Here is a 27,644-nt window from a genome sequence, read left to right as displayed (position 1 = left end):
GTCTTCAGTAGCCTGATGCATGAGAGGTACCTGACAATGAGCTTCAAGTCTCCAGCAGGCGTCTCAGGATGGGATTTGCCCCACCTAAAGATGGGAGCTACTGCTCCCAGGATTACCCAAGATGGCCGCTCTGGATTCCAAATGTGTTGGCAAATGGGGAGCTGCAGCTCAGGATGTGGACGTGGTCAGCTGGAGGTCCTGGAGGCGGGATGCGGTTGGTCAGGCAGGGGTCGGGTGTGTTTGGTGTGGTTGCGGGATCCTGGAGGCCGGGTGCAGTTGGTCTGGGGTCCTGGTGATAGGGCGCAGTCAGTTGGTCTGGGGGTCCTGGCGGCAGGGAGCAGTCAGTTGATGTGAAGGCCCCAGAGGCAGGGAGTGATCGGTCGGGCTGAGGGATCCTGGAGACGGGGCTCAGTCAGTCTGGCCAGGGGTCCTATGGGGCCTGGCTGTTGTCTCAAAATGGTGGCAGCCACGTGTAATCAAACCTGCAGGTACTATAACAGTGAACTTCCAGGCTACAGCAGGCAGCTGGTGCTCCACTGGCAGTTGGTGATCAGTTTGCTGACGGTTGTCAGACGATCTGGAGGTGAACTTCGTGCGTTGGGTGATGGATAGGTGTAAGGCAGGCGATGGACAGGTGAGAGGCAGGCAAATGGCGGATGATAGGTGCCTGACAGTGAGCAATCTGCACTTGAAAAAGGTGTCGATATGCTGGCAGACTGCAGGTGATCACAGTAGACAAATGGGGTAAATAGCAGGGGATCAATAAGAAGCAAAAACTGCCTCACCAAGAAACAGATATCCTCTGCTTGAAACCGGAGTTACGGAGCAACAAGGAATGCAGCCTCCCTCTAGTCTGCCATCTTGGATCTGTAACATTTAATTTTCATAATAGAACAGCTGTGGAATGCTATCTGATTCCTGTAAAGTAATTTTTTTTTGTGGGGGGGGTATTGCCTCTGTGTTATTTGAAGGATGCCTTTAGCTGTGTTATTTAGGACTCTCATGGGAAAGTCAGTTAGGGCCTTTATGTGGCACATTACATCTTATAGACCATCCAGAACTAGGTAATCATACCAGTGAAAAAACGGATTGAGTCTACCTAGGTAGGAAGACAGGAAAATTTGAAGATCTCAATTTGACTTAGAACAAACTCGTGATTCTAGCAGTGTCTTTTAGAACCCTTTCTTTCTAACCTCCTAATTTTATTTATGTGTGGGAGGACCGATGTGAATGTACATTTCAAGTTACATTAAAAATCACTGTCTTTTCTTTTAATGTCCTTGTGTGACTGTCCTTTGGTCATATTCTCCTGCCAGAGATATTAGACCAAGTTGGTCAAAATTAACCTTCTTCCTACCTACTCTTAGGGTAGGTGAGATTCCTCAGGGGTTCACCCCTGAGGACACATATGAAGCCTCTTAACTCCTTTACTCTTCCTCTAGCAGTTGAGCCATCTGCCAGTATGGGTCAGGGTCTTGCTGACCACACATGACTTCCCTTGGAAGCATCAGGGACATTTTCCTCACTGATGACTCTTGGTGCCAGTTGGCTTCCTAATCTCTAGGATTCTCTTAATCCCAATGATTGGCAGGTAGGGTGACTCATGTGGACTTTCAGGGCCCTTAGAGGGATCCTGTCTTTCCCTAGGTCCTAGCTGACCTTACAAGGGCAAGTACCAAGATGATGGCTAATTTTTTTCTTGGCCTGTTGACTTCCTTGACTTTGGTTTCCAAGTATTGGTTTTAAACATGCAGCATACCAGTTTCACCAGTCTTAAAGTGGGAATACTGGGTTATAACTTCAATGTTTATAATTTAGTTTTTAATTAATTGGGGTCAGTATTAGTGTTGGAAGTTAAACCTTTTGTCTATTATATCCTGTTTACTTTGAGATCATAGTGATCTTTATAACAAAAAATTCTTTTGAACACAATTTTAGATAAACTTAAATCTAGCCTATTTTGGAGCCATCCTAATACAGAAAAGGATGACTGCAGAGTCTTAGCTCACATGAGGTGGCCTCTTCAAAAAACAAATTTTTTTAACTTAAGTCACTTTATTATGACCTTACTTAATAGGTACAGATATTAATCAAGGTATATAACTGTAAATGAAAATAAACTTTACATTTAAAATATATTCCCTGAATCTGATCTCTGCTTCTTTTAAAAAGTATCATTCTATGGATTTCTCATCTCCAGCTGGGCACCATAATGCAATCTACCCGTAGCTTCTTTGCTTGTGATCAGTGAGCTTGGGCACACTGCAAGGTATATTGGAGTCAGAGAGACCCATTTTCTCTGCAGGCTTCATAAGTGGGGACAACAGCAGTTCAGCAGGAGGGTGTAAACACCAGCATGTGGGGTGCACACCTGTGACTCTCCTGCAATGGGAATGGGGGTCCTCGTCATGCTCTGGGGGAAAACTCCATTACATCCGTGTTGGCTGTTACTTGTGAGGGACTTGGGGCATGTCCTCCATAAAAACAGTGTTTCATGTCCAGATGCTGCACAGGGAGAAGTGGGTCAGGAATCACAACACCACCTCTGTGGTACTAACACCCAATCTTGTTAGCACTGAAGGTTCAGCCAAGGTGGGGTTGTGTGATGGAGGGAACAAGACAGGGGCTCAGGCCCTCCTAGCCATGCATACCAGGTGACAGTGAGGACTTTTCTCCCCTCAATCTTCCAACTATAGTTCCACCAAAAAGGAAGCAAGGAGTGAGTCATGGATGGAGTCACATCAGTGGTCTCTCAGCTGAAGTGCTTGTGGGCTGAGCACCAACGACTTGGCTGGTCTGGGTGAGTCTCATCTCTGAGCAGCCTAGGCCATGTGTCCAGAGGCAGGGTGACAGGCCTTGGCATGCTTCTCTGGGAAGGGCAGCCAATGTACAATGGAAGAATTTCCCCACCAATTCAGTGGCAGGACTGGGAAGATGTGTAGTGGGAACTAACTGGGTAACTGCCTTTAGTGGTGACATTGGCATAAATCAACACGAAGCTGGTCACATCTCTGGTCTTGGACGGCCAGCTCCCACCTCTGATCCTAGAAGGTGGTGCCCTCCCCTCCTGTCTGTCACAGTACCCTCCCCACCACAGCAGAACACACAGTATGTTTGAGTCAGAGTAACTGAACTAGGGTACATGAGGCATATATCCATGGAGGCAGTGCTGTGGACTGTCTTTGGGGTTCCTGAGATAGGCTTATGTCCCCTAAGGCAGTCACAGTTCACATGATAGGTCGCTTCTGCTTCTGAATAGCTCCTCTTGGCTAAAGCACTCTCTAGGGTTCATTGGGTAATCATGTAAAATCTTCTTCCAAAGCATGGCTATTATGCAGATTTCAGGTTACTTATCTAGTTAGGATGTAATCCCAGGAAGATGCTGGACTTTTCCTACTGTTAAGAAGGCTGGTGTCTGCTGATACAGTTTGCAGGGACTTTCTCTCTCTCACATTTACCCCTGCATGGGGGAGACTCTCCCTCCCTTTAAGCTGGAGCTAAGGCAGCAGGTTTTGGGTATCTTATTTCTCTTGCCTTGCTGCTGTCCAGCCTCTGGATTTTCCAAGGTTTTCATTTTTCTCCTATTGAATTCCTGAGCTCTCCCATGATCTCTTACCTCAATATGCAACAAGACACCTGCTGCTTCTGTTACTTGTGTAAAGGGTCACATGAGTGCTGGGTGCCTCCATTCAACCATCCTTGAAACTTCAAACAAGAATTCATCTTTACAAAATGGTAGAGTGCCTCCTTCAGACCATGTAGATATGGGGTATTCAGTTGGGTGAAAAAAGTATAAATAATTGGGCTGGGGATATAGCTCAGTTGGTAGAGTGCTTGCCTCACAAGCACAAGGCCCTGGGTTCAAATCCCCAGCACCGCAAAAAAAAAAATAATGTAAATAATTTTAACTGTTTACTTGACATCAATAAGTTTATCAATGTAATTTTCTTGTGGGGTTGGTAATTCGGTATATTATGATTTAATAATTAGTAATAGCTTTTGTTTCTAAATCTTCTTGGTAGATTATTTTAAAAAAATAGTATAAAAGAATGAGACTTTGAGACACACGGTGGATACCCAATCTCAGTGCTCTCTTTAGTAAGCAGGAGAAAATGACTATGACTGCTTTACCTAATACTCAAGACATAGCGTTATGGCAACATGAGACATCATATCCAAAGTTAATTCAGAGATTGTGATTTGACTTTAGGTTTTATCAAGATGGCAGACTGGCCCACATCTTTTGTGTCAAAACTTAGGTAACCCAGAAACAAAACTTATAATAAAAAATGCAGAAGAGCATTTTGAAGTAAAAACGTTATCAATGGTTGACATTTTGGTGAATCAGAGTACTTTGTACTACACACAACATGTTATGTATTTTCCAAAGCATTTGCACATATAGACTTCACACATAATCGTTTTAAATATGTAACAAAGATTCATAGAAATGGATAAACTGGTGTCCTTGCTGTTCTATTAGGTGACATTAAACCTTTCACAAAACCTGTTTTCCAAAACCATTAATATATAAATATGAGTGTTGAATATCATTTTTAGACAAGATTAAGTGGGTAAGGTGTAGTTCTGTGGTAAAACATGCACCAAATGATTATGAGGTTCTAGGCTGAACACCACACACATAAAAAAAGAAAAAGAAAATGAAAATTTATTCAATCGGACCACTAAGTATTTTATTTTATTTTATTTTTTTTGGTTTTGGCACCAGAGATTGAACATAGGGGTGCTCAACCACTGAACCATATCCCCAGTCCCTCTTTATTTTTTAATTAGAGAGAGGGTCTCTCTGTGTAGCTCAGGTCCTCAATAGGTTGCTGAGGCTGTCTTCCAACTTGTGACTCTCCTGCCTCAGCCTCCTAAGTCGCTGGGATTACAGGTATGTGGCACCATGCCCATCCAAAGAAAGAATTTTGAAATCTGTAAGTGAAAAGTAGCTATCACATTTAACTGTACCCCCATGAAATTAATAGTTTTCCCAGCAGAAATGCTATATGCCAAGAGGAAATGGAATGAAGTATTCAAGGACTGGGAAGAAAATAACTAGGAATAAAGATTACTACACCCAGCATGGACATAGTGTATTTCCTTCAGAGATGAAAAATAAAGAGTTTCATGACAAGCATAAACTGAGGACATTTTTGACAACCACACCAGGCTTACAAAAGACACTTAAGAAAGTCATACGTCCAGAAGTACAAGAATAGTAACTATCATCAAGAAAGCATGGAAGGGCTGGGGATATAGCTCAGTTGGTAGAGTGCTCACCTCGCAAGCACAAGGCCCTGGGTTCAATCCCCAGCACCGCAAAAAAAAAAAAAAAAAAAAAAAGCATGGAAAAACATACATCCCACTAGAAGAGTAGATACTCAGAGAAAATTGAAAAAATAAAAAAACAATAAAACCAACATTATACTATGAATTCAGTAAATCACCAAACTACAAAAATGAACAAGATGGAAAGAAACAAAAAAATATTCAAAACAACTTAAAAAAAAAGCAATAAAATTACAGGAAAGAGTTCTTAACTAACAAGAACGAGTTTGAAAGTAAAAGGGCTCAATTCCCCAATTAAAAGACACAGGCTGACTGAATGGGTAAAAAAAACACCCGACCCAACAACATGCCGCCTAGGAGAAATTCACTTCGACTGCTGAAGACACAGACTGACAGTGGAAGGGTGGAGACAGGCATTTCATATCCACAGAAAGCAGAACAGCAGAAACAGCTGCTCTCCCATCAAACTGGACAGGTTTAAAGACCAGAACTGTAAAGAGAAAAGGGAGGTCAGTATGCAGTGGGAGAGGACCCACTCAGCAGAAGACACAGTGCTCCTGACTTTATATGTGCCTCCTGGCAGCGCACACCCTTCTATCAGACAACAACTACCAAATTATAGGGTCCAGTACAGTCATAACCAGGGACCTAACACGGCACTTTTTCATCGATCAACAAATCACTTAGACAAAAAACAAAAAGAATTATCACAAACTATCACAAATCAAAGGAACTTAACAAATATTCCTGAAAACATTATATTTGCAGAATACAACTTCTTTTTATCACTGCATGAAACTTTCTGTAGAATACAACATATATTTGGACATGGACAAGTCTTAAGTACAAAAATCTTGAAATTATATTCTGTATATTTCCTGATCACAATTAAATAAAGAAGTCAATCCCTGTGTTAGTCAGCTTTTCACTGCTATGAATAAAATACCTGTCAAGAAAATCTTAAAAGAGGAAAGGGTTATTTTGGCTCATGCTTTCAGAAGTTTGGTCCATGGTTGGCTAGCTCCAAGGCAGAAAGAGCTTGGCAGGACACGGTGGAGGTACACTGCTGAGCTCATGGCAGCAGGAAAAGAGACAGGAAGGGAAAAGAGGCTCCAAGGCACACCACCACTGACCTTCTCCCTCAGCTCAGTCCCTCCTCCTGTGGCCTGTTCAGACAGCAGGGGACTAACCACAGATGAGGTCAGAGCCCTCATGACCCAGGCATTCCTGAAAGAACCCAAACCCAGCCCCACTGCACTGGGACCAGGCTTTCATTCCAGATCCAAACCAAAACAACAACAACAACAACAAAATGTAGACATTATACAGAGAGGCTGAATAAGACACTTCAATAAACAGTGGGTCACAGAGAAACTCTAAAGGGACATTTTTTAAATTTATTCAAAAATTTAAGTGGAAACAGGCTCTAACTTGTGTAGCAATGCCCTCATGGGCACTATCCAGGGGCCCGCATGGAAGGCATAATCCCTCCAAGGTCATAAAAAGATCAGAAACCTGTATTCAAGGATACTTGTCAGAGTCATTTCCATGCATCCAACTGTGCAAAGCTTCAGAGAAAAGTCAAAATAGTCATTGTTTATGGGTAACAATGACTTAGAATACATATGGTTAAAAGTCTCTTAAAATTTTAGTAACTGAAAAATTTGATTATTTCAGACAGCATTTTAAGATAACCCAAATCATGACTGATGGCATCATATCAGGACAATTACAAATTCCATATGCTAACATACAATGACACCCATACCAATATAACTTTTCAAGAATTTAGAATTACTGTTAATTGTCAATGTTCCCATAGAATTCAACATTGCAAATTAGCCTGAAGAGCTTAATATCTCCTTTTTGTAAAATAACATGTGAAAAGTTCTGGGGTTCTTTGAAGTATCCAAAATTTACCTTCAGTTTGAAGGAATTTAATTTAGAACTCTGATCCTGGGGAGGCCTGCCAAAGATGTTGAAACAGGCTTAAAGCATCTGATTAAAACAGAATTGAAGTCGGGTGTGATGGCACAGGCCTGTAATTCCAGCAACTTGGGAGACTGAGGCATGAGGATCACAGGTTAAAAGCCAGTCTCAGGCACTTAGCAATATGCTAGTCCAGTCTGGGGAACTTGGTCGACCCTATCTCAAAGGTGAAAAACAAACCAACACACAAACACTGTGACGATCACTGTGAAATCATATTCAATCAAAGACAGTATCAAATGAAAACAAAAGACCCTGAGCTTTATTTTTTCAAGTCTTGGATTTCTACAACATAGAAAATCGCATAAAGTCAGCACAGACAACAAGAAGTCATCTTGACAAAACACAAAATTCTGGTTTTCCTAGGCCAGGTATCAAAGGTGAAGAAAAGCTTTCTGTACTATGGTTGATTTTCCTGACATGGAGGTCACTGAGATAACCTGGAATTTAAATCAGATGAAGTTATTTAAATTTAATTAGATACTACAAGCGTGTGTGCCCAAGTTTATGAGGTATGTAAGAGTAAGGAAATCAGTGCTATGAATAGGGGCATACATGACTCAGAAAAAAACGAAAATGCATAGAGTTGTCATTACCCTGAACAAGCAGAGACATCCAGAAAAATCAATCAGGTTACACTGGAGGAATATAATGCTCCAAAGAGTAAAACTGCAGTCCAGAACATGGCTGAACATTCCAAGAAACTAGTTTCAGAGTTGGGAAAAAAAAAAAAAATATATATATATATATATATATATATATTTACACTAACTAGAAAATGTCTTCCAACTGTTTTTCCCTAATACTAGGTCAAAATTTTAAGAAACTTTGTCACTTTAATATAGTGAATTAGATTCTGATTTGTGTGAAATATCAATGCTCAATATTTAGAAAAAAATTAGAAAAGATTTCACATTACTTAGAGTCAATGCGGATACTCACAAAATTCCTCTTATAAAATTCTTGTTACATGAATGCTTTGAAGCTTCCTCTGAAGTATTATGACTTGTTTAGACCTACAATTTGCTTCTTATGCAGCAGTTTTGACTCATACTGCCTTCTGCCCATTCAAAGTCCTTTGAGACTTTTATTCTACCACACTGTCGGGGTTCCCGGGACCCCCAGCCTTGGGCACGGTCAAGATGGCGCCTGGCGCTGAGCCAAAAGCGGTCAGCTATACAGTAAACAACCAGCAAGTTCTAATGATTGGCTAGTTAATGATGTGATTAGAGCATGCCTCCCTCGTGTACCTATTCTATGCCTGCAGCTGTCCGCGCGTTCACCTCGTGTACTCTCCCTGATTGGTTGAAGTGTATATAAGCTTGGTAGCTTTCTGGGAAGCGAGGAGTAGAAGCGGGTAAGTAGCAGAAGCGGGGAAGTAGCAGAAGCGGGGAAGTAGCAGAAGCGGGGAAGTAGCAGAAGCGAGGAAGTAGCAGAAGTGAGGAGTAGAAGCGGGGAAGAAGAGTGCGAGCGAGGGCGAGAGCCAAGCAGGAGAAGCGAAGCAGCCGGAGCAAGCGAGAGCCGAGCGGGAGAAGAGTGAAGTGCAGGAGAGGGAAAGAGAGTGAGAGAACTGTGCACAATAAACTTCCAAAGCTTCAGACGTTTGTCGTGTCTCTCTCTGCGGCCACAGGGAACGCAATAGCTGGTGCCGAAACCCGGGAAGATGAAGGTTTTATAAAGAAGACAAGGTAAGATATCTTAAAATTTTTAACAAGCTAAACCGGTTATAAAAAGGTCAAAAATAAAAGGATAAAGGAGAGGCAGCCTCGTATCAGGATACACCATCAGCGGTCCTGGGAACACGCGGAATGCGGTCCAGTTAAGGGGTATCAGGATACGCCATCAGCGGTCCTGGGGACACGTGGAATGCGGTCCAGTTAAAGGATATCAGGATACGCCATCAGCGGTCCTGGGGACACGCGGAATGCGGTCCAGTTAAAGGGTATCAGGATACGCCATCAGCGGTCCTGGGGACACGCGGAATGCGGTCCAGTTAAAGGGTATCAGGATACGCCATCAGCGGTCCTGGGGACACGCGGAATGCGGTCCAGTTAAAGGGTATCAGGATACGCCATCAGCGGTCCTGGGGACACGCGGAATGCGGTCCAGTTAAAGGGTATCAGGATACGCCATCAGCGGTCCTGGGGACACGCGGAATGCGGTCCAGTTAAAGGGTATCAGGATACGCCATCAGCGGTCCTGGGGACACGCGGAATGCGGTCCAGTTAAAGGGTATCAGGATACGCCATCAGCGGTCCTGACGCGTGGAACGCGGTCCAATTAAAGTGAAAGTAGAAACACGCTCAAAGTGGTCCAATTAGGGTGTAGGTAGCACGTGAAAAGCGGCTATAAATATTTTAATGCACACTTGATAGTTTTCCTTTCAGTAATCTCATTGCTCCTGGCAGCTAGGCCACTGTTTGTTATCGTAATTGTCATAACTGAAGCTATTCAAATTAGTAACAATGGGGTCTGAAACGTCTAAATTCAGAATGCAGCAGCCCCTCAGGGAGCTATTAAAAAACCATGGGACGCCATTAAAAAAAAAAAAAAAACAGCTAGAGCATTTCCCGATACTGTGGAAAGGGTTTCCCCTTGGTTTTTGGATGAGGGCCTTTTAAACACCCCACAGTGGGAACAGCTGGGGGGGGGGGGAAGAAACATTGGGGAAGAACTAGAAAATAAGAAAACCACTGTATGATCATATGTTTAAATTCTAGTAGAAATAAGCCCAGGGTTTATAGAAGAAAAGCTGCTCAGTGTGCCACAGGGGGATCTTCATGAACAGGATCTAATAGCAACAGAAAAGAACTCTTAAAGAGAACAAAGTGAGGAAGAATTGAATGATGGTGACCTAGAAAACAATTACTCAGAAAACTTAAAAACAAGGGAAAAAGGAGAGCTAAGTCTAACACAAAGAACCCTCAAAAGGAATAACCAAGTGGTAGTGAAAATTTAAGAATAAAGGGAAAAGGTAGGAGAAAGCTAAACCTAATAGAAAGAGCTTCAAAGTTTGTAGAACCTGCCCGTATTTGAGGAACAAAATGGAGATACCATCAACCATTGGAAAAACTTTAAAGAGGCTGTTAAGACTGATTGAAAACAGGTATGCAGAGCAGTGTCATCTGGAGGGACAATGTCTAATTGGGGAGCTCAGTGGCAAGAAATAGCTATTGAAACTGCTTGCAGAAACATATAGCAAGGTTTCCTGGTAGAAATGTTGATATGCTAATAGAAGGCTAATATGAGATAATTGTTTCACAATTTCTGCATCCAAACCTGAATTGATTACTAACCAGGATTAAGGGTTAAAATGCCCTAGGCATCAAGTTTCTGCAGGAACATTTTCTCCCCTTTCAGATCCAAATCTCAGTCAAGGCTTACATTGAAAGGTAAATAGAGAAAGCCTGAAGGCTCAGTAGGAGACCAGTCTCAAACTCAAGAAAGAAAAGAAACTCCAGCAAAAGTAAATTTTATGGTGCCTTACTAAGGTAATTAACGGCCGTAACATTTTCCCAGGACTCTTGTTTTTCTGAATTCTACATATTTTTTTTGAGCTCATGACTTTTTGATCAGTTATATATATATTTTTTAATTCAACTAGAGTTTTGAACATCTGTTACATTGCAATGGAGATTTACCTATAAAGTTTCAAGGCCTTTGATTTTGTGTTATGTGTATGTCGTGCTGTCTAGTGTCATGTTTTGTCTGTATCAAAATTGAGCACTCCTAAAATTAAAATTTAAAAATGGATCCAAATACTTTTAATTCACGTGATTTAAAAAGGTTCAATTTAATTTGGGTAAACTAATAGAAGTAAAATGTCTTGGAAATAACTCACAAGTTTTTAGGTGGTCAAATTAATAAAATGTTGATACTAATAAAATGTTTAACATCAATTTTTCTAGAACTTTCCTCCGACAAGAAAAAGCTGGCAAATACTGTTTAGGACACTTGTCTGATATCTTGGTCTTTACAAAATAAGTGAATTAGAGTTGACATGCATGGAATTACTCAAATGTGTTTGTAGAAAAAATTGTTTCATGTCATTACTAAAAACAAGGTTACTAAGAGTTATGTCCTAATAGGTATAATTCTATATACAAAGAGTCCTAAAAGTTTCAACTGTGTTTTAATTAGAGTACTATAGGCAACGAAATATTTAATCTTATTAAAATAGAGTGATTTATTTAAACTCAGAGGTTTCATAAGGGTTGTTTCAGAATGTGAACAAAAAGGGGTCAACAGGAAAGAAAAAATAAAGGTTCTGGGTACAGAGCAACTAACTCGACCAGTGACCATGATGCTTGTAGCCTTTCCCCCCTTGAACTAACCTACAACCTCTTTTCAGTCTCTTAGGAGGACCAGAAATATTATGTTTCCACCTATGCCAGTTTGTGTTTTTCCCCTTCTATGTTTCTGCTAACAAACAAAAAAGATGTTTCTCTCAATCTCCCTCAATGTTGGAATGTTCCCGCGGCAGTCTTAATGTGTGTTCCTACCTTCCTACCAGTCCTAGTTTCTGTTGCAGATGCAGAATTGCCAGTGCTATTGTCAAGAAACAGAAGAGATTTTGGCATCACAGCAGCTGTGATCACTGCCATTGCAGCCTCTGCAGCAGCAGCATTGACACAAACATATAGTAACAACAATTACTCGGCCGAAAATACAGCTGCAGCCTTACAGACTATAGAGACTCTAAACCAGCATCTAACAGCAGGCTTACTTCTTGTAAATCAGAGAGTGGACTTGCTGCAAGAACAAGTGGATATCTTGCAAGAACTTTTGGGACTGGGATGCGTTTATTCCTTAAGAACTGTTTGTGTTACCCCTATTGTATATGATAGTTCCAGCACCGCAGCTGGGTTACCTAGAAAAATTGTCAGCCTATCTTGTCAATTTGATGGTCTTACTTCAAAATCGAGAGCTGAAATTGTCAAAGCTAATTCTACTAGGGTGCATATTGTTTCTGTATCTAATATGGCTAAATAGTTTTTCTTCTACTTATAGATTTGTCAAACAGTGGGCAGGCTTAGGAACTATGATAGTACTCCTCCGCCTTGGCTTCCTTCTCTTCATTCGTTTTGGCATGCATCTGCGAGCTAGCCAATAGAGAGATCGAATTATCTTTCATCAGGCCATGACCGCCCTAGAGGCCAACAGCTCCCCATTAATATGGCTCTTGATGCTGGACCGGTAGTCAGAGACGGGTAATGAAGGAGGTGGCTATGTACCAACCTAAGACAGGAGCTGCAGCATGCTCTGCAGGCTCTGATGACGGGTAAGGACATATGCTGACCACTCAGCCTAAGACAGACACGGTCCCGAGCCTTAGTTTAATAATAAAGAAGGGGGATATGTCGGGGTTCCCGGGACCCCCAGCCTTGGGCACGGTCAAGATGGCACCTGGCGCTGAGCCAAAAGCGGTCAGCTATACAGTAAACAACCAGCAAGTTCTAATGATTGGCTAGTTAACGATGTGATTAGAGCATGCCTCCCTCGTGTACCTATTCTATGCCTGCAGCTGTCCGTGCGTTCACCTCGTGTACTCTCCCCTGATTGATTGAAGTGTATATAAGCTTGGTAACCTCCTGGGTGGGGGGAGAAGTAGCAGAAGCGAGGAGTAGAAGCGGGGAAGAAGAGTGCGAGCGAGGGCGAGAGCCGAGCGGGAGAAGCGAAGCGGGCGGAGCAGGCGAGAGCCAAGCGGGAGAGGAGTGGAGTGCAGGAGAGGGAAAGAGAGCGAGAGAACTGTGCACAATAAACTTCCAAAGCTTCAGACGTTTGTCATGTCTCTCTCTGCGGCCAGAGGGAACGCGATACCACACCATTATAACATCACTGTGATCATCAATTTCAATTGTCCTTACCACACACACTCACCTTGCAAATCCTTTACACCTCTATGACTTACTGCTTCCCTGCTGCTTTATTTGATTTTTATATCCACACTATGAACAATCCTGAATTGGTGATTTATTTCTAATAAGTCACACTTTCATTCTTTTAACAAGTTTCTCATCAAAAACATATCTTTATTACACAATTTGCATTGAAACCCATATATACCAATCAGAAAGCTCAGTACACTTATCTGTAGTGAAAATCAAGGAAATGAGCAAAAGTGAAAGGGTTTGTCTTAAAACAATAATTTAAAAAGTCTTATTGCACAAATTCTAGAACCATATGCTCCCTCTTAACATTTTTTAACATGGAAGAGGACACATGTAACAATAGAAAGAATATATGTTTTTACAAATTTAAAAAGTCAGAATGGGTAAATCCAACCTCATGATAGTTGAACATTCAGTATTTTAACTCAGACACAGCTGCATGGCATTTAGATTACTTATTGTAACAACTTTTATACCACAGGTCACATTCATATCTACCTAATTTATTGTGACCTGTTGTACTAAGATGACATGAAAACAGTGATCTTAAACAAAAACAGCCATCGGGTTTCTGGTTGCTAGCCTGTTCCTCTCTCTTCATCCTCTTGCTGCTGCCATCATGGGGACTGCCCTTCTCTGTTCATTTACCATGATGTTGTAAGTGACCTCAGACCACCCCAAAGAGCCACCCAGTTTTGGAGAAAATCTCATGGTCATCTTTCCTCCCGTAGGTTGATTTATCATGTGTTGTGACACAGGAATGGAAATCTGGGTAGTATATGAAGAGAACTGGAACTCTGGAATCCTGTATAATATTTACTATTGCATAGGGTTTTTTACCTTTGTGAACACATTTTGTGTCTTTCAAGGAACTGGGAAAACGAAGCTTTCCCATAAACCCCACATTCACAAGTCACTTCATGCATAGAAAGTAAAATGAAACATCACGCATTCAGGCTTTGTATTCCCCAGTGAGTGAAATGCTTTGAAGACTATAGAGAACACTCAATGATTTTATATACACACACATATATGTATATTTCTTCCTTCCTTCAACTCAACTTTTCACAAGTCCTTTCATGTATTTGAAGGTGAAAAAATATTAGATGATTTGTCATTTTTTTGCATTCAATGGGCTTTTCTCCAATAGAACTACTTTCAGGTTTAAAAGGGATTTGCAATAATGGATGGCTTTTCCTTCTCTTTAGTAACAGGGCTTCACTCAAGTATGAGATTTTTGTTTCAGAATGTAACTGTGACAAGTGAAGGCTTTCCCAGATCATTTGTGTTCACAGGGCTTCTCTCCACTATGCATTTTTCATGTCAGTGAGGTAAGCAGACCTAGTGAAGACTTTATCACATTTCTGACATTCAAAGGCTTTCTCTTCAGTATGATGTATGTATTGAAGGGATTTCAGGCTAGTGTCTATACAGAGGAGTGTTGTCCTTGAGTTGTGCAAACTTCTCAGGACACAACAGGCACCCAGTTTGAATGAGTTAGAAATGCTCTGCAGCTCCTCTGTCCTGAGGTCTGGAGACATTATATTAATATAACAACATGTGGTATTAGTGGACTCTGAGAGGCAAGGAAATTTTGTGATTTGCACTTGTGCAAAGCTATCCACACTCTGTAACCTAGTGTAACTTGATATGACCCTAGAATAGATAATAAAACCAAACTGGCTTTCCCACAGAAGACATTTCTTGCTGTTCACCATTCTGTGTGCTTGCCTCTTTATTGCTTCCCCTTTACCTTTTTAGCTGGACCCCAATTAACCTTTACAGCTGGTGCCCAAGCACGGACCCTTCTGGACATGTTGACAGAAGGGGATAGCTTACGGCCTGGAACAGGATCTGACGTGTCTCTCATTGACTGGTACTGATCCCACTGGTAATCTATGGGGAATTCCCTGTCTGACGCTCAACACTGTCATCAGGCTGAACTTCCTTATTTGCATCGTAAGGCTAAGCATACCATAAGGAATGCTGATCTTGCTGCTTTGCTGTCTGAAATAGATTCTTGCTGCCCATGGTGTCTGGAGAGTGGGTCCTTGAGACCTAAGGGTTGGGAAGGTATAAGTAAAAAATTGCACGAGGAGCCAAGGGCTCCTACCTGTGTTACATGCTTGGTAGTCCTGTAAAGATGCTATCTCAAAAATAGCCTTGGCAGAGCCACAAACTTCTCTGGTTGTCTCTAAGACTCAAGTTTTTTTTCTCAGGCCTCTCCTTACATTCCTACTCCTCTCCCTCCCCTTTTTCCTCCATTCTCATTTATCTAACTGTCTCAGGCAGGCAGCTACAGAGGGAGAACCCCACACCTTGGCTGTCTGCCCCATTAAACAATGTTAATCAGCCAAAAAATGAACATATTGGAGACTGGAATTAATAGTAATTTCACTCGTAATATGATAAAGGGGCTGGGGATGGGTTATGCCTTGGTTCCCAATGATTGGAAAGCATTGGTAAAAATGGTTTCTTATCCTGCTCAAAATAGTGTTTTTATAAGAATACTCTGATTTAACCCATGCTCAAGCTGAGAATAATGCTCAGGAAAATGTTAATATTGATTATGACAATTTATTTGGCATGGATCAAAGAAGGACATCACAACAAGCTCATTTGCCCACATCCATTTTGCACATAAGAACCTAACTCTGTAAAGCATGGAGAAGGATCCCAGACACTAGGGATCCTTCCAAGTCCTTTTCTGTAATTCAACAAACCTCAGGGGAGCCTTTCATTGATTTTGTTAACCAATTGACTAAAGTTATTGAAAGATAAGTAGACAATTTGGAGACTACCAATAGTCTGACCAAACAACTGGAAGTAATGAAATCTATTTACCATGAAGTGGATACTACACTTTCTGATTTAATAACGGAATGTCAGAATGTTGGAAGTGAAACTCATGAAGCAGCTTTACTGGCTGCTGCTTTAATGCCCCCTGATAAAATCTGTTACAATTGTAAAAAGCCTTGTCATCTTCAAAAGGACTGTAAGATTAAAAAAAAAAAGGGGGGGCCACAAAAGTGGCCGAGACATATTCAATCTGTCATAAAAGATTTCATTGGGCTAAGCAATACAGATCTAAAGCAGACATGTTGGGAAACTCAATTATGGGTTATCTCCCAACCCAGGGCCAAAGGGGGAGGAACCCTTTTTACCTACATACACAGATGTCTCCTTCACAAATGTTTCCAATTCAAACAAAAGCTCATTCCACAAATTCTTTCATGCCACTAGAGGGAGCACAGAAATAGGTTTGACTACTACTGAGGATGCTCAAGAATGTCTCCCTGGGGTAGTATTTAAAATTGCTACCCAAATTCAAGGACCTCTACCCAAAGGTACCTTAGGTTTAATTTTGCCCTGCTCATACAGTGGTAAAAAAAGGAAAATTTGTAATTCCTGGAGTAATTGATTCTGATTATACTCGTGTAATATATATTAAAGTGTGGTCTCATATACCCTTATATCTCCCCAAAGGATCCTCCATAGCTCTTGTCATGCCTTATATTACTGCACAACAACCCCTAAATGAAAGAGCGAATGCAGGGTTTGGTTGCATTGTTATTGGAGCATGTTTACCTATTACTGAAAATAGACCAAAGTTAGCCCTTTGTTTAAATGGGCTGTCAATCACAGGGTTGCTGGACACCAGTACTGATGTTACAGTTACACCCCTCTCAATGTGATCTCATGCATGGCCCTTACAAAGGGCCACCCCGGTTTGGGGCATAGGAGGCAATAATAAACATGTGTTTAAGAGCTCTCTATGGCTGCCCCAGGGCTCCATAAGGGCTCCACCCCTTCTAACCAATGGCAAGTTATTATTGATATTCAACCATACATTATGGCAGTTCCCTTTCCTATATGGGGCAGAGACATCTTGCACAAGTTACGAATGTCTATGGAATCACCTTTATAATAGGGACCTCTGAGGATTTGACCACCTTGCCATTAAAATGAAAGTTCACCAGTCCTGTCTGGGGAGAACAATGGCCATTGTCTAAGGAGACTGTGGCAGCTGCAGAGGCCCTCATTCAAGACCAGTTTCAATTGGGACAGACACATTGGACCTTACACTAGTCCATGGAATATGCCCATTTTTATCATGAAAAAGATATCAGGGAAATGGAAATTATTACAAGATTTAAGAGAAATAAATGTATATAACCCTATGGGTCCACTTCACTATGGATTGCCTAACACTAATTCCACAGGATGTTTTCTTATGTGTAATAGGCCTGTTTTTTTTTAATTATTACTATTCCTGTCTTTCTTGATGATCGAGAAAAATGTGCCCTCACAATTCTTGTTTTCAATCACCATAATCCTGTTGATAGATATCAGTGGAATGTTCTTCCTCAAGGTATGTTAAATAGCCCCACATTATGTCAACATTTTGTAAATAAGGCTCTTCGACCTTTCCAACAATTATTCCCACACATTCTTGTGTATCATTATATGGATTATATTTTGATCGCTGAGCCAAAACTTACAGAAGATACTTTAATTAAAGTGCAGCACATTCTATTACAATCTGGCCTCCATGTGGCCACAGAGAAAATTTAATGACAACTCCCTATTAACTATTTAGAACACAAAATACTCCAACATTATTCCATTCCATATTCCAAAATTGACTCTCCTTCTACATTTTCCTTTGTTCATTTACAACAATTTTTAGGACATTTAAATTGGGCCTGACCTTATATTTCTTTAACTATTGATTCACTGTCACTTTTTTGAGTTGTTAAAAAAAATAATCCCACCAGTTTTATCCAGTTAACTACTGCACTGCTCTTCAGCATCTTAATGAAAAATTATCTACAGTTCTTACAGACTTCCAACAATCGATGTTCCTTTATCTCTAATAATCTTAACTGGAAAGCCTATGCCTTTGCTGCAGTTGTTGCCATTTATAATCAAGACTTGTATATAATAGAGTGGATATGTTCTCCTCACTTTTCAGGAAGGAGTGTTCTCCTTTATGCTGATATGTATGCACAATTGATCTCAGATGTACACAATTGTATTTTCTCTCTTACAGGAAGAGATATTCATGTACTTTTATCTTACGTATGGAAAGATTTTACACTCACAGTGTTTACAATTTTCTTCATATTCTCAAGCTATCTTAACTGATTTTTTTAGCTCCTATTGTTTTCCATGCAACTCATGATAAATGTGTTTCCTTTTGTGTTAAGTCTTTCATGCTCCTTCTTCCATAATCTCCCCCATTCCACTTTCCAGTGGGATTACTGTCTACACTGATGGAGGAAACAACAGGGTACGGTATCTATATTCACTGATAACAAATGGACTGATTACTGCACATTGCCTCAAACCTCCTCAGGGAGCAGAATTCAATACAATTATTTTGGCTCCTACATTTCCCACCACCTTAAACATCATTACAGATTCTCAGTATATAGAAAAACTGATGCCTCATATTTCTCCTGCAATTTTGTCACCTCATTTCGACTCTAATTTGTTATCCCTGTTTATCACTCTTCAATCTCTTTCATAGGCACATACAGCTTCAATATTTCTTGCTCACATACATAGCAAGATTCCTAGACCACTCACTAAGGGAAATGCCCATGCTGATGTTGCTATGAAATCACTTTAGTCTCTCTTTTCATATGCCATTTTTTCATCAAAATGCTCAGTCTTTAATGAAAACATTTTATATTTCTTCTCAACAGGTCTTTTTCATTTTTAATAATTGCTCTCATTACACACCCTTCCAATACTCTACTTGGGAAATTGTATACCCTCAAAGTTTACATTCTAATGCCCTTTAGCAGATGGATGTAACTCATTTCCCTCCTTTTCATCCCTATTCCTTCTTACATGTCACCACAGATATGTCCTCAGACCTTTCATGGGCCAGTGCACGTTGTTCAGAGAAGGTCTCAGCCTGTATCTCATGTGCTAATTTGCGTTGCCGCCATGGGTAAACTTCCTTGTTTTAAAAACTGACAAGGCCCCTCCTTCCACTTCTAGTGCCTTTGCTCAGGTTTGAAAGCAATGGAATATGATTTTAACCCATGGAATTCCCCACAGTCCTACTAGGCAGGCCTTAGTTGAACATGCATATCACAGCTAAAAAAGAGCCTTTTAAAACAAAAATAAAAAGGACAACCTAGTCTAACTCATGTTAATAATGTTCTTGATATTGCCTTGTTCACAACGAGTGCTCTTAATGTACAAAATAAAGATAATACACATCACTGGTCCTCTGCCTTGGACATTTTACCCCTAAGGAACCACTCATTGTTTTCTGTAAAATAACAAGTTCCACCAGATTCCATTTGGCAGGAACCTGTACCTTCAGTCATATGGGTGAGCGTATATGCTGCTGTTCTTACTCCTGTAAGTCCTGTTTGGATTCCTGCCAGGTGTATGAGACCCATCAATCATCATGAGTTGCCATCAAGGACTTCACAATTTGATTCCCAAATTCCATTTCATTCTGGATGAAGAGGACACTGATTCAAAGAAGGAACCTCCAGGAAGAAAGAGAGGCCCAAGGAAACTCTGGTCTTCAAATCATCTAGTGACTTTGGAGGCATAAAAAGAGTTTAACAACATCTGCTAAACAATTGTTAGTATAGATGGGTTTAATCATATCCCAGAAAACTTTGTTATGGTTCTGCCGAACTAACCCAAAATGCCACACCTATTTTCGCTATTGTGTTATTCCTCTATTGTTGTATCCTCATTGGTAGTGCCCCGTACTTAGCAGAAATTGTTAATTCTTCTGAAATTTGTATCCATCATACTATTCTTGAAAATATGGCTGCTATTGATTATCTGCTGTTGTTATATCATAAGAGATGCCAGGAATTTCAAAATGTGTGGTTGTTTCCATTTAACTGATAACAGTAATCCCATTCAAAAAATTGGATCATCTTAAAGACATTGTACAAAAGGTGCAATAGATGATAGAGGTTGGGATTTACTAGACTGGTTAACCTCATGACTACCAAATTTTACATGGATCAAACAGCTTTACAGTGGAGGATGTTTATTGACACTTGCCTTATTATGCTGTGCTTGTTTTTCCCAATGTCTGTCTTGCTTTCTCCTTCCACCTTCCTTAAGCAGAAGTTATTTAAAAGGCCATACAAAACAGAAAAGGGGAGTTGTAGACATTTCAGGCCAGTGAAAGTACAAAGGAGTGATGTCCTTGAGTTGAGCAATCTCCATAAGACAATAGACTCCCTGTTTGAATGGTTTAGAAATGCTCTGCAGCTCCTCTGTTCTTGAGGCCTGGAGACATTACCTTATTATAAAAATATTTGTTACTAGTGAACTCTGAGAAGCGAGTGAGTTATATGAGCTTCATATGCACACAGCTAACTGTACTATATAACCTAATGTAATTGATATGACCCTGGAATAGTTAATAAAACTGAACTGACTTCTCCAAGGAAGCCATCCTGTGTGCTTGCCTCTTTATTGCTCTCCCCTTCGCCTTTGTAGCTGGACCCCAATTAATCTTCACAATGAATTTGAAGGCAATTTGAACTAGTGAAGGGTGTCTCATATTTATATCTGTGAGGTTTCTCTCTAGTATGAGACAGTACATTTATATGAAAGTAAGATTTAGTTACTGAAGGCTTTTGCCCACTCTTTACATTCACTTTCTCTCCAGTATGACCTATTTTGTGCCAATTAATGTGAGCAAAATTAGTGAATGCTGTCCCACATTTCTTACATTCAAAGTGCTTCTCTGCAGTTTGAGTTTATTCATGTGTGTGAAGGTGACTGGACCTAGTGAGGGGTTTGCAACATTGCTTACATTTGTAAGTCTTCTCTCAATAAATCATTCATGTCTGTGAAGATAATCAGAGATAATGAAGGATTTACCACATTGTTAACAGCCATCATTTCTCCCCAGTATGAATTTGTCCGTGTAAGTCAAGGTAACTGGACTGAGTGAAGGCTTTGCCACATTGCTTACATTTATAAGGCTTCTCTCCAATATGAATTGATTTATATCTGTCAAGGCAAGAAGGAAAAATGGAGGCTTTCTAACACTGGACATCTGTAACACTTCTCTCCAGTATGAATTAGGACATGTATTTGAAAATGACTAGAACAAGTGAACGCTTTTTCACATTGTTTACATTCACAGGGCTTGTTTCAGTCAGCTATTTTTGCTGCTGTGACTAAATGACTCAACCAGCACAATTGTAGATGTGGAAAAGATTACTTAAGGGCTCATGGTTTCAGAGGTCTTAATCCATAAACAGCAGGCTCTATTTCTCAGGGCTTGAGGTGAAGCAGAACATAAGGTAGAAGAGTGTGCCAGAGAGAAGCAGCTCACACCAGGATCAGGAAGCAGAGAGGTCTCCACTGGCTAAACACAAATATATACCCAAAGCCAACCCCCCAAGTCCCATGTCATCCAGTCACACCCTACAAATTCAGTTAATGTGGAGAGTGGTGACAGAGGATAGGATGACAGAGGATGGGAGAGCAGTGGCTAAGACTAGGGGTGTCTGATGACCTCATGGCTGTGGCATGCCTGGGAATGTTCTCATGCAACAGCACAGGATGCTTACCTGCTTTGACAATGCCCTGCATGAGGAGGCTCTGTGCAAAAGTCCTACCACCTCTGACCTTGATCACACACAAACAGTCCCTGGGAATACAGGAATTCTTATGCTGGAAAACCACAGTGTTCTACCACCTGCACTTCTGCTCCTGCCCACTTAACAGTAACTTTAAGTAATGGACTTCCTTGAGAGCTACACAAAGCTTTCAACATTGCACTTTGCAACTGTGGATTTCAACTGTGGAAAAGCTACAGAGATGTCCTCATTTCTGTAACTTTCCTGAATACAAACAATAAGGCTTGCACAGTCTTTAACCTGATCATGAGACACATATAAATAAAGATTGCTGGCATAACTCTTTAGAGCTTCTTTCCATCAAAAAGCAGCACTCCACCTCCTTTAAAATCTACGTTTGTGAGTCTTTACTTTTCTAATCCCTCATTGCCCCTCACCAGAACCACAGGTTTGATGGTGTTGGATTGGGCAAGTTACCACTCAGTTAATCCCTATCAGGGAATTAATTCACTGGTTGGGTTAATACTCTCACAGCAAAGTCATTTCTCCTCAGAACCTTCTTGCATTGACTCATGTCGCCATCCAGCGGGACATAAAGATACGTACACTTCAGATTGTCATGAAGGAGCTTTTTTTTAAATTCGGATAACAACCTCTATATATAAGCAGTCTCATGCATAAGCAATTTTGATCAGATATGTCCACCCAATCCTGTTAAAGGTCAAGCAATCACGAGCTCAAGCATACCTGTAGCCAATTTTAACAGCTTCCTATTTTTCTCCAGGCATACCAAGCATGCCCTTTGGCTCCCTGCCAGCCCACATCTCCCCGTTTGTTTATAAAAAGACCTTGCCTGTCTTAGGTTGTCCATGACAGAGCAACATCCTTACCCATCATCTGAAAATGAAGCTTATATCTTCATTTCCTGTCTTAGGTTGGTATGAGCTCTTCACTAATCTTACCCATCTCTGACTACCGGTCTAGCATAACCAAACTTGGGGGGAGTTTCCCACATAACCTGCTAAGTCGTAGGAGCCATTTGGGAAGGGTGCTAAGTCAGGAGAAAAGGGTACAGTAGGTAACCCTAATGTGGAATTAGTGGTAAGAATAGGAGGATATAGATTGGAAGAGTTAGTAAGGGGCAAAGAGCAAGGCCACGCCTTTACTATCCCCCATAGGTAACGCACGGCTCCTCCATTAACATGGTGAGGGATCATCAACAACAGCAGTTGGAGGAACTTCCACATCTTCTTGTTGTTCTTGGTTTTCTATTGAGGAAGCCATGACCAATCTTTCAGGCACCCAAACTGGCGATTGTGCGTCCTGCGGGAAAACACAAACAGACCCTCGGGTCCAGATTAATACCGGATCCGGGCCTTTCCATTGTCCCGATAGAATGTCCTTCCAGAGCACTTGAGGTAGATGTTTTTTATTGGGCTATGAATGACAGTCAGCCAGAGCAATCAGACAGACCAAAGAATTTAAAGAGATATAAATAGGAAAAGAATAACGCAAAATATCACTATTTCCCAATGACATAATTCTACATTTAGAAGTCCCAAAAGACTCTACCAGATAACTTCTAGAACTCATAAATCAACTCAGCAAAGTAACAGGATATAAAATCAATACCCATAAATCAAATGCATTCCTATACATCAGTAATGAATTCATTGAAAGAGAAATAAAAAACACTACCCCATTCAAAAATGCCTCAAAAAAATACTTAGGAATAAATCTAACAAAAGAGGTGAAAGACCTCAAAATGAAAACTGCAGAACACTTAAAAAAGAAATTGAAGAAGACCTAGAAGATGGAAAGACCTCCCATGCTCTTGGATATGCAGAATTAATATTGTCAAAATGGCCATACTACCAAAAGCGTTACACAAATTTAATGCAATTCCTATTAAAAATGTGAATGACATTCTTCATAGAACTACAAAAAGCAACCATGAAATTAATTTGGAAAAATAAAAGACCCAGAATAGCCAGGCAATTCTTAGCAAGGAGAAGTGAAGCAGGAGGCATCACAATACCAGACCTCAAACTATACTACAGAGCTACAGTAATAAAAATGGCATGGTATTGGCACCAAAACAGACATGTAGACCAATGGTACAGAATAGAAGACACAGAGACAAACCCACATAAATACAGGTATCCCATACTAGACAAAGGTGCCAAAAACATTCACTGGAGAAAAGATAGCTTATTCAACAAATGGTGCTGGGAAAAATGGAAAGCCATATGTAAAAATCAACATACTACAGTGACACAGCCACATTAATGTTCACAGCAGCTCAATTCACAATAGCTAAATTATGGAACCAACTTAGATGCTCTTCAACAGATGAATAGGTAAAGAAAATGTGATACATGTGTGATATCACATACTCTCCAGTATGAGTTTGTACATCTATTTGAAAGTAATTTGAACCAGAGAAGCCTTTCCCAAGTTCCTTACATTCACATGGATTCTCCCCAGTATGAGATCCTCCATATTCTTGAAAACTGGAACTCAACTCTCTTCCCCATGTCAAACATCCATAAGGTCCATTTACAGTGTGCTCTGACACATGTCTTGGAACACTCGTGAGAGGAATGAAGGTTTTTCTGTTCTGTTTAAGTTTATATGTCTTCCCTCCACTCTCCTTTTTCTCATATGCTTTGTTTGCAGAATGAGATATAATGGGCCTATTAAAGAAAAATTGACATATGAAGATCTGCTCATAAATACTCCTTTCACATGGAACTTTCTAGCAGGAATGTCCCTTTAAGATTGGACTTGGAATCTTACTGAAGGTTTTTCCACACTGAGTATTTTTTAAAATTTTTACAGAGCCTACCATATGACTTCTGTAAAAAAATTACAAGCACAGTAGGAAAATACTGGTTTTCTGTCATATCTAAACTGTTTGAAAGGCAATATCATGATCACTTTGCAACAATGTTCCTTTATAGCTACTACAAAAACAGTGCTATCATAAATGCAGTTTGTTAGTACCGTCAAATATCCATTATTTTGAAAACACAAAACATGTGTCCTACATTAAAGTTCATATCTGGTGATAAAAGAATAAACATAATTTATATCATGATTCTTTGCTTATTTGTAAAATTATAGGACATGTTAGAATTCCCTCAAGGCACTCTGTTTCCTCTCATGACTACAAATTACCTTACATCTCTCTTGGCAATTGTGTTCTGATCTTCAATGTTCTGGAACTCCCATCTGTCACCTAAAATATAGACCCAGAACAGTCATTATGAATCAGCAAGATTTCAGAAAGAATTGTGAGAATTACAATTTGGCCAACTATAATGCACCAATAAAAAAAGATGAAAAGGGAGGAAAAATTCTAGGTTATTTATGCTGCACAGTACAATGATATTAGTCCAAATTTATTCCCCAAAGTACTCCCTTCCCACATTCCAAATTCATGAGGAGAAAAATAGTACTCCCAGGGGATCTGTCTTTTACTATGTAATGAAACATCATCCTTACCTAGAGAAGCCAGATTTCTAAGGACTTCCTGCATCACATCTCTGTAGAGATTCTTCTGGGAAGGATCCAGCAAAGCCCACTCTTCCTTGGTGAAGTTCACAGCCACATCCTCGAAGGCCACTGAGTTCTAAAATATCCCACAAAATGTAGTGCATGCCAGGAAAGACTGACAACATGAGGGCCAGTATTCTCAACATGTGAGATGTTCTCATGTTTCCGTGATCTTCAAATATTTAGTCCATGATTGGTCATCAAAACTTGTACTCTTAACCACAGCAATTACACAAGTGAAAGAGATTAAAGGGGTATCAATAGGAAAAGAAGAATGCAAACTATCATTATTTGCTGATGCCATAATTCTATATTAGAAGATCCAAAAAATTCCCATAGAAAACTTCTAGAACTCATAATGAATTCAGCAGGATATAAAACAGGATACAAAAAATACACATAAGTCAAATGCATTTCTATACATAAGTGATGATCCCACTGTAAGAGAAATTAGATGAACTACCCCATTCACAATAGGAACAAAAATAAAATACTTGGAAATCAACTTAACAAAAGAGGTGAAAAAACCACTACAATGAAAACTACAGAACTACTAAAGAAAAATACTGAAGAAGACCTTAGAAGAAGAAAGATCTTCCATGTTCTTGGAACAGGCAGAATTAATATTGTCAAAATGGCCTTACTACCAAAAGTGTTATACATATTCATACAATTCCTATTAAAATCCCAATGACATTCTCCATAGAACCAGAAAAAGCAATCATGAAATTCATTTGGAAAAGTAAGAAATCCAGAATAATCAAGGCAGTCTTTAGTAAGAAGAGTGAAGCAGAATGCATCACAACACTAGCCTTTAAACTATACTACAGAGCAACAGTCACAAAAACAGCATGGTATTGGCACCAACATAGATGTGTAGACAAATGGTACAAAATAGAAGACTTAGAGAACAACCCACATAGATAATATTGGCACCATAATAGATGTGGCAGACCAATGGTACAAAACAGAAGACACAGAGAAAACCTATATAAATATGGTTATCTCATATAAGACAAAGGTGCCAAAAATAGACTGTTTGAAAAAAGATAGCCTGTTGGAACAAATGGTGCTGGGGAAACTGGAAATCTATATGTAACAAAATGAAGTTAAACCTCTATCTCTATAGAAGAAAAATCAGGCCCAAATCTTCATGTTGGTTTAGGACCTGACTTCCTTAACAAGATTGCTAAAGTGCAAGAAGTAAAATTAAGAATCAATAAATGGGATGGATTCAAACTAAAAGCTTCTCAGCAAAGGAAACATAAATAACATGAAGAGAGATCCTACAGAATGGGAGAAAATCTTTACCACATGCACTTCAGATAGAGCACTAATCTCCAGGATACAAAGAACTCAAAAACTTAAAACAGAAAAGCAAATAACCCAATCAATAAAAGGTCTAAGAAGAAATGCATTGAACAACAAACATGAAAAGTGTTCATCATCTGTAGCAATTAGAGAAATGCAAATCAAAACTACTGGTAGATTTCACATCACTCCAGTCAGAATGGCAATGATCAAGAATACAAGCTACAAGCAGTGTTGGTGAAGATGTGGGGGAAAAGGCACACTCATACATTGGTGGAGCTGCAGATTGGTATGAAGATTCCTAGGAAAACTTGGAATGGAACCACCATTTGACTCAGCTCTCCCACTCCTGGGTTTACACCCAAAGGACTTAAAATTAGCATTCTAGGAACACCAGCTCCTGTGTGGCACGCTGCAGGGTCCTCTCCATCCTCTCTCTGTAGCCGACTTTCAGCACCTGAACCCGGAAGGCCATGGGCGGCCTTGCGCTGGGACATTTCAAGGCCTGCCATGGGCTTGTGCCTCCGGAGCTGCAAACCTGAGGCCCAAAAGAGATGCCCCACGAGTCTGCACCCTAGTATCCCGCAGCGGGGAACCTCCCTAGGTTCTTCCTGGCAGCAGTGGAGAAATGTCCTGGTTTAAGATCAAAAAGCTGAAGAGCACAGAACTCTTGATAAGGAAGTACCCTGCAGCCACCTGGCAAGAGAAATATGTATGAGAGTCACACATGGGGTGAACTTCGATTGGCAAGGCCAGGCCTGTTGGCCCTTCAAGAGGCGGCAGAAGCGCTTTTAGTTCACCTCTTTGAGGATGCCGTCCTCCTCTCCTTACACACTAGATGAGTCACTCTCTTCCCAAGGATGTGCAGCTAGCTTGGAAGATCCATGGCACGGAGGGAGGACTTGGCTGAGTTCCTGCAGCAGTGTCTCTGGATGTTACCTGGGAGACTCTGTGGTGTCTGAGGTGCTACCTGGATTTTGCTGTCTCTGAGCAGTGTGTGCATATTGCCCTT

General features: G+C 40.5%; 1 protein-coding gene across 1 annotated transcript in view; it reads right to left on the bottom strand.

Annotated features, from left to right (window-relative positions):
* The window catches only part of LOC124973472 (zinc finger protein 124-like), a 145,707-nt gene that overhangs the window by 16,454 nt on the left and 101,609 nt on the right, over nt 1-27,644 (bottom strand). Inside the window, exons 5-7 of the mRNA XM_047537390.1 lie at nt 25,271-25,397; nt 24,944-25,004; nt 24,160-24,459 (exon numbers count right to left, since the gene is read on the bottom strand). Coding sequence (XP_047393346.1) covers nt 24,160-24,459; nt 24,944-25,004; nt 25,271-25,397 — 488 coding nt within the window. The remainder of the gene's footprint in view (nt 1-24,159; nt 24,460-24,943; nt 25,005-25,270; nt 25,398-27,644) is intronic.

This window comes from Sciurus carolinensis, assembly GCF_902686445.1.
Source record: "Sciurus carolinensis chromosome 19 unlocalized genomic scaffold, mSciCar1.2 SUPER_34, whole genome shotgun sequence".
NCBI lineage: Eukaryota > Metazoa > Chordata > Mammalia > Rodentia > Sciuridae > Sciurus > Sciurus carolinensis.
This window is presented reverse-complemented; position numbering and strand designations above follow the sequence as displayed.